This window comes from Myotis davidii, unplaced genomic scaffold, assembly GCF_000327345.1.
Source record: "Myotis davidii unplaced genomic scaffold, ASM32734v1 scaffold385, whole genome shotgun sequence".
Classification (NCBI taxonomy): domain Eukaryota; kingdom Metazoa; phylum Chordata; class Mammalia; order Chiroptera; family Vespertilionidae; genus Myotis; species Myotis davidii.
In genome coordinates, this window is record NW_006296096.1 from 460,177 (window position 1) to 472,026 (window position 11,850).

Below are 11,850 nucleotides of genomic sequence, written 5' to 3' on the forward strand. Positions count from 1 at the left end.
AGGGGGAGAACCGCCTTGGTTTTAGTAACTCAAATTGCCAGTTACTCTGCAAATGCTGAATGTAGTGTAGTCTTCATTTATTTAGAATATTCAAAAATTTCTTTTTCTGACCACCTATATCAGTGGTTCTCAACCTTCTGGTCCTTTAAATACAGTTCCTCATGTTGTGACCCAACCATAAAATTATTTTCATTGCTACTTCATAACTGTAATGTTGCTACTGTTATGATTTGTAATGTAAACATCTGATATGCAGGATGGTCTTAGGCGACCCCTGTGAAAGGGTCGTTCGACCACCAAAGGGGTTGAGAACCACTGACCTATATTCTAGTACTCTAGGCATGTTTTAGACGCTTAAGGATACATTAGTGAATTAAAAAAAAAAAGTTCCTGACCTTGTGGAGCTTACATTCTAGTAGAAGGAGACAAAAATAAGCAATAAGCATAAAAAATGATTTCATGTCAAAGGTAGATAAGTGCTGTGGGTAAAAGAAAAGGTAGATCATGAGCACTGGGGTTAGGGCTGTGTACAATATCAAATAGGACATTGGGGGCTCAGGGAGAAGGAAAAATTTGAGTAGAACAGGAAGGTGGGGAGTTTAACCAAGTGGATATCTCAGAAAGCAGCTTCCAGGCTGAGTGGCCTAGAGCAGTGGTCGGCAAACTCATTAGTCAACAGAACCAAATATCAACAGCACAACAATTGAAATTTCTTTTGAGAGCCAAAGTTTTTAAACTTAAACTATATAGGTAGGTACATTGTTATTAACTTAATTAGGGCACTCCTAAGCTGGCCTTTGCTAAAAACGTCCTCAATCTGATTGAGATACGTTCACTGAGATCGACCCCTTCCAACTCTTCCATCCACACTTGTCTTGTATACTTGTTTCGTCTATCTCCTTTCATTCGTCCTCTCTATATGTCCGAACCATCTCAACATACCTTTCTCAATCCTCAACACTACATCTTCTTTCACTCCACAGTGTTCCCTAAAGTTAATAAACTTTACTTAAAGTTTTAAGTCTTAGTTAAACTATAGGTACATTGAATAAAACTTGATATCATATTTAATAATGGTATTATTTATTGATAAAATTAAATTCCTTACAATTTACCTTACAATATCCATAAAATTAAAATATGAGTCAGGAATACTATTCCAGGTGTTAAAAATCAACATATCTTCCTTCTCCAGGTCTTTCAAAGCAGACCACTTGTGCTGTGAACTAAGTTCACATTTGTTTTTCTCCAATATTTCTATATCAGCACAAAGACGTTCAAATTTCGAGCTCCACAGCTCTTTGTTTTTTAAATCCAGCAATTACATTTCAAAGTTGCCAATGTCAATTATAAAGGGAAAAAAATGTTTCATTTTATAATAATAAAGCCACCAACACAAAATAATTACAATTCTTAAATTGATGACAAAAATACCTGTAGGATTTTCAGCTGGTTGGAAAAATACAGGTAACTTTATGCTTCGAGTAGGTACTTTTGTCATCCGCACGCGATTTGCGGATGTGACTAGCACTAACCACTGCACATGAGACTGCTGACTGACTGGCTCACTCAACTCGTGCATGAATCCCACGTGCCTCCCCCCAGCTGCTATTCTGCAGCCCACCTGCACCGTGTCTCCCAACGCCTGACCGACCGACACCCCCCACTTCCTCTAATGCCACTTCTTCAAAATAGACTCGTCCAGGCTGAAAACCGACTTCTGCGCATGGGCCACGAAGTTTCAATCGCACTATATGTGCGTGCCCGCACGTGGTATTTTGTGGAAGAGCCACACTCAAGGGGCCAAAGAGCTGCATGTGGCTCGCGAGCCTTGGTTTGCTGACCACTGGCCTAGAGGAATGAAGGTACAGCAAGGAGGCCAGGTGCTTGGAGTTAGCAAAGGGAGAAGAAAAGATAGGTCAAACAGATAATGAGATGTATGTGGGAGGGTGTCAGATCACGCAGACCCTTACAGATCACTGTTAGGACTTTGGATTCTATTTGAGAGCAAGAGAAAGCCATTGCCCCATTTTGAGAGAGGAGTCATAGAATCTGACTTACATTTTAATGGCTTTTTCTGTTTTGAGAATAAGCCGTAGGAGGCCAAGAATGGAAGGGAGACTTGTTGAGAAGGCTCTATGATCAATTCTATTGACTTTTATATTGACAGGTTCCTTTGGTGGAAATGAAAGCTTATCGACAAATGGCCTTGCTAAGTTCTGCTTTTGCGTTCGGTTGGAGCAAGTGGAATATGCAGTGTGGTTCTGAAAAAGTCATATTTAAGGTAGAGTATGCAAAAACCCATAACACTACTTTGTCCTCCAAAAGAAAAGGTACTCAAAAGCTAAAAGAATATAGACTTTTCTCCTCTTGAAAAGGGGGTTGGGGGAATGACACTCACAATGCAGTTTTAAAACCATTTTTTAAAATTTTGTCAAAAATATAAAGCTAAACTATGTGAAGGGTCATACCTGCATTGCCCATTATGGTACCAAATGCTCTTGATTTCAGACTAGACTCCTTTTAACTCTTTATAGTAACTCCAGAACAAATGAAAGCCTTTAATGCGAATATGTATCAATGGTTCACGAACTCTCCAATTTAACTTTTTGGCACATTTGCTACTTACCTGATAAATTATAAAAGCTGACTGATTAATGTTTGAGCATAAATTAGCCACCGTATTTATTTGTCTTGCTTACCGTGTTTCTCCCACTAGAACCTAAGCCCTTTGAGGACAATCATTAGTTACTGATTAATGTTTGGTTTGTTGTTATATTCCCAGCAACTAGAATAGTGTCTGGCACATGACAGTCCCTCAATAAATATTTATTGATTCAATTAATACATGTTGGGGATTGAGTTGAGCCCGTCAACTAATACTCTCCTGCCAATCTACTCCATCGGATTAACAGATTTCTCTAATTTTCTGTCTTTAGGTGAGTGAATGCCTCACTAAAGAACAGGAATGTATTGAGGATCCTACATGGACTCTTTTAATGTTTAGTGGCAACCGAGCACAAAGGCTCAAGATTGACGAAGACAGTGAGGCATTCTCTGAGGCCCTGAAAGAGGAAACTGAGTTTCATTCCACTCTTTTTCACATGATCAAGGATTTTGCTTCTCAAGAAGCAATGGAGAAAACCAAGGGCCCTGACAGCCAGTTTATTGACTCTGTGTGCCACATGCTACTCTGTATTAGACTACTCAGCTATTCTTAATCTCTACTGATAAACTTTATTCAGCGTGAAGAATCAAGCAACTTGAAGAAAAAAAATCAGGTTATTTCCTCAATAAAATGTAGCAAGTGACTATATTTCAAACAGACTCTTAAGTAATCTAATCAGCATTTTACACTCAAATTTTATTTTGTAACATGTGGGGTTCTTTTCCTATGAACACTGGCCCACTGAGATTTAACGATCCTTTATTTCAACAAAAGTTAACAATATATATAATATATCCGCCTCAATAAGCTCATTAAAAGGTCATGGAAAGGTAATCACAGAAAGAGGGAATTTAAAAATCTTAGTCATTCTGAGAACCTCTGGTTCCAGGCCCTCCTCTCCCAGCTAAATGTTACTCATTTACAAAATTCAGATACTGAAACTTTAAAAAAAATCAAGATACACACATTAGGACATCCTATGGTCACACTGGTGGTGGCCCGTTGTGTCGAAGTTTGGTAAATGGCCACAAGATATGTTCTAGAGACATCCAGGAGTCTCCATCCTGGGTGGGGGCGGCATCCACGGACTTCTGGAAAAATCTGCCTGTGAGGAAGCTTATCAAAGCTGCAAACAGTACAATCAACGCGACGGAAAGCCAGAGGGCCTTATTAGCCTTTCTGATGGAGGTCTTGAGATTTGTTGCCCAGGAAGCTATTGTGTCATAGCTATAAGGAAAATACAGATTCAGAATTTGGTCATCACAGTAATCCATTATTAGAAACACTTCTTTTGTCAACAATACCAGTCAAGTCATTGACCAGCACTGCTGTGTAATAAACGACATAATGTGATCTGTTGTCTTGGTTTGGGCCACAATCTGTCCCCTTTTATGATTGTCAGAATTAAAAAAATAACATGTTATTATGGTGAGAATCTGAAAATTCTGTGATTCAGGCATCATTTAACTCCTAACAAGAACATACAACCACCTCATTCAGGTAAGGCAGTGTGTTCCTACAGTGGAAACAAAAAATATTACTTATTGAGTAGAATAGAATATATGTGTATGAACATTTGTATAGATAAACAGGTCATTTATTTCTCACCATACCTTAGCTGTTTGGTGTACTGATATTTAAACTCTATTTCTTTTTTGACTAGAATCAAACCTAGAACCCTTGAGTCTGCAGGCTGATGCTCTATCCACTGACCCAAACCAGTTAAGGCTAAACTCTATTTCTTTTAGAGACACCCACCCCAAAAGGTTATTTACAGCATCATTTAAGTCTTTGAAAATGTGCTAAACACTTTACATGTGGTAATTTATGTAATCGTGACCACAGAACAAGGACAAAGGTACTGGTGTCACCTATGAAGAAGTAGGTGCTCAGGAATGGGTGAACGTGCCCAGGCCACACAGCTCATTGGAGAGCTGGGCGTGGAGCTAGGCCTCCTGACTGCAGGGCCAGGCTCCTTGCACGGGACGCTCCTGCCTGTTGTAATTCACAGGTTCAGCAATAACCCCTGCAGACCATTTGAAGTTTGTTATTCATCTTAAATTTAGCAGTTTGACAGGTCTTTAAATAAAGTAGTTTAATCTGGGGTAATACTATTAACCCTGCCTTGCCCTTCCCCATTCCACTGAAGTGATAGAATTTGGCAGGTAGACAACTTACATTGAAGAGACATCCCATTTCGATGGATTATTCCTCTTTTCAGAAAGACTTGGCTTTCTTGTCCTTTCTACTGTTTCTTCTCCAGGGGGCTCTGCATCATCCTTAGTTCTGTAATAAGTGTTGTTGTTTTTTAAATATACAAAACTAAGAATAATGTGCTATGATTATAAAATATTGCTACATTTTACTGTATAAAGATGCACACAAATATTTGTTTTATGTTAGAAATATTTGACAAATTTCTAGTTCTAAAAGTCAAATCACCAAATTTATTTAACCATTTTGTTTTCACTAAGTATTGTTCTACCACGTGGACTGTAATAACCTATCTTGGTTGATTTTACTCTTTTCTCTGTAGGCTTTTTGATAAATGCTAAATTGGAGTAACATCAAAGTGTTATTTTTTTCTATTTCTCTAAAAATCCTAATTTTAAAACTTTATGAAAATATTCTCAGTGCAAAACTAGTTAAAATATGCTAGCAGTGTTTAGTGATCTGGCAAATGGCAACTGAATTGACTTTAAATAACTTGATATTATCTAAGGAGGGATGCCCTTACCCGAACAGAACCTTTCATTGTTATGTTCACTGTTGAGTTCAAGCTCGTGATACCCTCACAACTGCCAAAGGGAACCGTCTTAAAGTGGTGGTGGTTGTTTTTGTCAAAAAATACAGGGAATGTATGTGGTAGATTTTAGTTTAGTCTTTGAAGGAAATAAGCCAGAATCAACTGCATTCTTATAAGATTCTCAGTTTTAGTCTTTTGTTTGCAAAGACTTTGCAGTAAATATCATACTATACTAACAAAAAGCAAATAATACATTGTATTCTTTTGAAGGAAGCTTTTGATCTTTTTTCTGTCCCAGATCAGTAAATATCCACTATGGTAACCCTTAGAGTTTTCAGTACACGCAGCAGGCTCCGGGAGTATTTTAAAACACAGAGAACTTTAAAGGTAGGTCCTATGTCTTACTCATCTCTATATTCCTTAGGACTGATGTAATATCTGTCACACACTAGGCTCTCCAGGAACATGTATAACATGAACATAAAATCATTTCATTAACATCTCTGCAGATGAGGAAACTGAGACCAAGGAAGGTTAAAGCAATTTGTCCAAGGTCACCCAAAGACTTAGGGCAGCGGTTCTCAACCTGTAGGTCCCGACCCCTTTGGCGGTCAAATGACCCTTTCACGGGGGTCGCCTAAGACCATCCTGTATATCAGATATTTACATTATGATTCATAACAGTAGCAACATTACAGTTATGAAGTAGCAACGAAAATAACTTTATGGTTGGGTCACAACATGAACTGTATTTAAAGGGTCAGAAGGTTGAGAACCACTGACGTAGAGGCATTTGTTCATGCTTCTCCTTCCTGCCCTCTCTCCCTTGTGCTATAGAAGTATATTTTATGTAACCTGCTAAATATAGAGTAGTCATGTAGAGTTTTATGTTTCCCCTACTCTTCATTTATTTAAAGGATATATAATGCACATATATTACTTATATGCCTATAGTGTATATATAATACATGTTTGTTTTTTTAAAAAAAAGATACACATTTCACTTCTGTGGCTCTTTATTCACTGCGCCCCCCCTCCCCATCCCTGCTGGCCAGATACCTGCCTGTACAGGGAAAAAATTATCTTTACAAATCTGGCAAATTACAGGGCCTTTTCTAACTTAAGACTGAAAACCTTGCAGTTCTGAGCCCTATAAGAGTGAATGTATTCACAAGTAGCTTTTATATAGTGCTTTGCAGTTTATAAGCGTAAAACAATGAGTGAGCTTTTTGATGATGCAGCACTGATCTCCTCACAGAGTAAAAGTGATCCCCACGGTTTATGCCCAGCTCACATCAGGTTAACAAACACACGCTTCACCTACTTGAGCTCACATTTCTCTTCTTCACCATCTGCCCAGGAGTAGGTGCTGATGAACCGCTGTAATGAGGGCCGGTGTTCACTCTGCTTTGACCCCAAAATACGCCTATACAAAGATGATCATATCCACGTGTCAAATCAAATACATCCATGCCCATTATTAACTTACTTCCCACTGCCTAACTCAATACAACAATTACACGTCCTAATTATTTTCCTTGGCACTCGCATATTGCTTATTTAAAAAAATAAAACATTTCATTATATGACAATTTTTATAATTGTTCTACTTATATCACTCCTTTCAAACATTTACTTTAGCACAGTTAAAATTAGGAAAGTTCCCAAAGAGCAACCATATAATTACACTTACCAACTGCTTGACCTCCTACTGAATCGGTCATTGTTTTCCATCCCAGCCACCTTTAAAGTTCAGGTGTTAAAGAAATGATAAAATAGGAATTTAATGAAGTATTTTTGTATATTTTTCTTCTATGAAAATGAATTTGCTTTTTGAGAACATTTAGAAACTTGCTTACCGTTGCTGCATTGCCAATATTTCTGGGTAGAGAGGCAATCGTTACTCTTCGAAGAGAAGATGGCTATTCAAAGGGGGGGGGAAAACAAACATTTAGAGAGTTCTTACTGTTTTATTCTTATATGTAACACTGATGAATATCTTTGTACATACACATCCACGCACTTGACTACTGAGCTAAACAGTAAGCATTTTAAAAAGTATTTTGTTATGAGCAAATTGCCTTCCAGAAATATTCTACTTATTTACATTCACCTTCCCCAACATTGGGTGAGTCTGATTTTTGCCAATCAAATCGAGTATAAGCTTTCTTGTTTAGGTTTGCATTAATTTGACTTGCAAAATATTCAACACTTTTTTTCTATGTTAAATAACCATCTAAGAACCACCTGTTTATGATCTCTGCCCGTATTAATTTTGTTCATGATATTTCGGGCAGAAAATGTTTTCATTGTTAATACAGCCAATGCTCTTCATCTCTTCCTCTCTTTTGTTACCATTTCTTTTAGAAAGATTTTTCCCTACTAAGAGGAGCTATATTTTAGCTTTTAAAAAATTGTTTCATTTTTTCCATTTAATGCATTTAAGGATGGGCATATTACTTTAATGAATGAGTGTGTTTTTAGATCGACCTTGAGATTAGCACAGAAAAAAAATGTTATATAGTATTATGTGGTTCTTAAAGTTTGAGTAAGTACAGCTTCAGGAAATAAAAATATTTTAAATGTAGGAAATAAAGTTTTATGTGAATCCTTTTCTTAAACCATTATCCCTAAATTATTTTCATAGGTTAGTTGAGCATCAAGAATATCAACCTGAGGTCCATGAAACCTGGGTCCAAATAAGGATGGGCATATTACTTTATGAATGAGTGTGTTTTTAGATCGACCTTGAGATTAGCACAGAAAAAAAAATGTTATATAGTATTATGTGGTTCTTAAAGTTTGAGTAAGTACAGCTTCAGGAAATAAAAATATTTTAAATGTAGGAAATAAAGTTTTATGTGAATCCTTTTCTTAAACCATTATCCCTAAATTATTTTCATAGGTTAGTTGAGCATCAAGAATATCAACCTGAGGTCCATGAAACCTGGGTCCAAATCATGGTTCTACCACTACATATATCACAACTAATCACTGAACTTCTGTGCTTCTCTTTTTCCTCAAGAGTGGAAAAGAGATTTGGATGGAATGATTTTAGAGTCACTTGCTCAAAACTCCTATCACTAAATCCTGAGCAATCCTGATTTTCAAACTCCCTAATTTTTAGTTAGGCATACAGCCTCCAGAATAAAAAACTGTATTTCCAGTCTTATTTGCAACTAAAGTGAAAAGGGAAATGTTTTCCAGGACTTCTAGAAAGTTATTTTTAAAGGGCGAGGGAATACTTGTCTTTCCTTTTTCTTGGACTGTGCCTGGGTGTAATGACCAGGACTTGGTGCCGGGACTGCAGGGGCCTCTCACACCATAGTTGGAACCAAAGGGCTGAGTGGATGAAGCAGCGAGCGAGGAGGAGACTGGCCCTGTGGATTTTGTGAAGCTACTTTGCTTTTGTTGGACTTCCATTTCCAATTCCCATTTTACATGAGAGACACTATTGTTTACAGCTTCCTTCTCACCACCAAACTTAATTGATAAACCAGCATAACAAGAAGCATAAAAGCATACACTTATGCAAATATACACACACATATGTGCATACATGCGAATTAAAATAATTGTTTTACGATCTACATTCAACGCTATGTTGCTTCAAATATTTAAAAACCAACCCCCTATAGTATTTGATAGACATCTTTAAAGTGAATCAGTAGGTGAATTATTAATTACCTTGGAGTTTAGAGAAGCTGAGCGTTTTTTAACTTGACAGTCATCTGAAGGAAAAACATTTGCACATTTTAGAAACTACCTTTGTAATTTCTGTCAATGCAGTGGTCTTAATTCTTTACAAAGAAAAACAATCGTCAGAAAATATTTAAGATCCTGAAGACTGCTGATGTTATAAATATTTGGTTATTGTTTATTTGGTGATTCATAAAAAATGACCATCTTAACCAACAGAAAATAGCCCTCTCTCTTACTACATATGTCCAGAATGCTGACCTAGCACATAGTAGGTACTAAATGAATATCTTCGGAATAAATGAACCCAAAATTACAGATAGAAGATACCAAGTATGGTTACTTTTCTTGAAGAAGGAATAGAACATTAAGAATTCTCAGAAGTTCATACTACTTATTTAACAGAAACTATTATAAGATTTATATACTAGTAAACCTTATATTAAGATATTTTCCATGTTTTTATTGATTCTAGAAAGGGGAAAGGAGAAGGTGAGAGAGGGAGAAACACTGATGAAAGAGAAACATCATTGATTGGCTGCTTCATGCACACCCCTCACTGGGGATTGAGCCCGCAACCCAGGCATGTGTCCTGACCAGGAATCAAACCAGCAACCTTTCGGTGCATGGGATGGTTTTCAACCCACTGAGCCACACCATTCTGGGTGGGTTTAATGATTTTTTTTAATGTCATTATCAAAGAATCTTTGTCTCCCAGCCTGTTATCTAACTGACATCCTAGTTTTGGCTATGCAGATGACAGGAATGAGTTCTTCTTTTACTATAACTTTAACCTAAGGGTCTTATATTTAAGACCTAACAAGAAGTAGTAAGAGAGAGAATGAAAGAGGTGAATGTTAGAAAATCATAACTGGCACTATTATCTTAAATTTGTATTACCTTCATCTTCCAGAGGGTTAAACGACCTTTCATTTTGCAAAAGAACCTGTTTCAGTTCTTCTAATTCAGCGTGTTCTTTGGCATACATTCTCTTCAGGTTTTCTACGTGCTGAATCATTACTTCAACTGCTTTGCTAACCCGGCTTTCCTAGTAGAAAAAAACAAGAAACACATTTATATTGAAAATATTACCCAGTTAAAAGATGGTGATTAGAAACATGCATTTATCTTTATCCCTAAATCCCACTAAAATGGCAACAAAGGTATTTCTATTTTAAAAAGGCCTGAGTCCACCAGGGCAAATAAAACAGAACATATAATAGCAAGGCAAATTTGAAAGCCTGCTAGGATGACTCTTGGTAAATGACTAAGAAGTGAAAAAGCTGAACCCTAAAATAAGCAAAAAGAAAAGCCTAGAAGCAGCCTAGGAAAGTGCTAAAGGATCAGGGGATAGTGGCATCTCTGGAATTAAGCTCCAAGGTGGAAATGTGAACAGAAGAGATGGCTGAAAATCCATGTGAAAAGTGATTAGACCCACAGATGCCCTCCCTTACTCAAGCCAGCCAAGCAACTACCCTTCCACCACTTTGGTGAAAAACTACAAAGATTGAATAAAGAGGGTCTGTGGGTCAGGTAGGAAGAGATCGTTGATGGTGGCTCATCCTAAAACAAATGGATGTAAGCAAAAGTCTGCATACATACTGAATAATGAGATCCCTAGCCTTATTCTCCCTTCAAGCTCCCAAACTCTGGTAGCCAGGCTTATACCTCAAGGCAGGCAGCTAGAAGATCTTTCTCCAAGGAATCTAACATCCTAAGTTGAAGGCCCTAAAACTGCTGACAGTAAGAGCATTCCAACGAAACACCTAGCTTCTGCGAAGCTCAGGGCCAATAAGAACCCTCCCCACTCAACATACACAGAGTCCCGATCAGCTGTATAATGGTCCATCAGATGTTGGAGGAAAGCCTCTAGCACAAAAGAAGAACATAAAAACAGAAAAAAGCCAGCTGGAGGAAACAAACCAGAGAAAAACAAAAACTTCAAGGAAACAGCCAATATCTTCAGAGTTACAAATTATTATTGCATCTATGAAATAAGAATAAAGTATTAGTTAAAAGCATTCTGAAAACTGAGAGACTGGAATTTAAAAATATGACAAAAAAATTTTTTTACAGGAGAAGACAGGGAGGAGATGATGATGGTTTAAGGAGAAAGTGTGAAGTTGATATTTAGAAGAGAGGGAGGGTGAATCATGGGAGGGCCTAGGGACCCACAGGAGGTTTGTGATAATGAATTTCAAGAGAGCTAGTCAGTATATAGGTGTGATGTTTTCTATCTATGCAGGTATGAGCAGGTGGGGAAGTGGATTTAAAAAGCATTGTAGATTTTCTAAATGAGTAAAATAAAATAAGAAAGGGAAAAGTGTTGAGGGGTTTATGCAAGGGAGTGAATATTGCATTTGTGGAATTTAAGCTTGGTCAGGAGAAAAGAGAAGCCAACAGCAAAGTGAGAATCTGAAAAGATGTGAGGGAACAGATCGATAGAAGAACTAAATATTCATCTTCACAGGGGGACATCAACACATATCTAAAAACTGAAAATAAATCACTGACAGAATATGCATCTTAGAGGTATAGATAAAACAAAACAAAAAAACCCTCAAAGAGTTGAAAGCTATTTCTCTTGAATGTGGAAAATCTATCTACTAAAGAGGGAATATGCTAATTGACCCTCATGCTGTCACAAAGATGGTGGCGCCCACAGCCAATAAAGAGTGAATATGCTAATTGACTGCCCATCCTGAAAGATGGTGGTGCCCACAGACAATAAGGCAGG

General features: G+C 37.4%; 2 protein-coding genes across 4 annotated transcripts in view; one reads left to right on the forward strand and one right to left on the reverse strand.

Moving 5' to 3' along the window:
• Window positions 1–3,457, forward strand: part of CASC1 (cancer susceptibility candidate 1) — a 62,203-nt gene extending 58,746 nt beyond the window's left edge. For all 3 annotated transcript variants that reach the window (XM_006771019.2, XM_015568676.1, XM_015568677.1), the window contains 2 exons: window positions 2,171–2,284; window positions 2,940–3,457. In XM_006771019.2, coding sequence (XP_006771082.1) covers window positions 2,171–2,284; window positions 2,940–3,221 — 396 coding nt within the window. In that variant the 3' untranslated portion in view covers window positions 3,222–3,457. The remainder of the gene's footprint in view (window positions 1–2,170; window positions 2,285–2,939) is intronic.
• The window catches only part of LRMP (lymphoid-restricted membrane protein), a 65,001-nt gene continuing 56,561 nt past the window's right edge, over window positions 3,411–11,850 (reverse strand). Inside the window, exons 16-22 of the mRNA XM_015568678.1 lie at window positions 10,014–10,161; window positions 9,102–9,145; window positions 7,274–7,336; window positions 7,108–7,157; window positions 6,739–6,840; window positions 4,847–4,954; window positions 3,411–3,895 (exon numbers count right to left, since the gene is read on the reverse strand). Of these exons, the coding sequence (XP_015424164.1) occupies window positions 3,652–3,895; window positions 4,847–4,954; window positions 6,739–6,840; window positions 7,108–7,157; window positions 7,274–7,336; window positions 9,102–9,145; window positions 10,014–10,161 (759 nt within the window). The 3' untranslated portion in view covers window positions 3,411–3,651. The remainder of the gene's footprint in view (window positions 3,896–4,846; window positions 4,955–6,738; window positions 6,841–7,107; window positions 7,158–7,273; window positions 7,337–9,101; window positions 9,146–10,013; window positions 10,162–11,850) is intronic.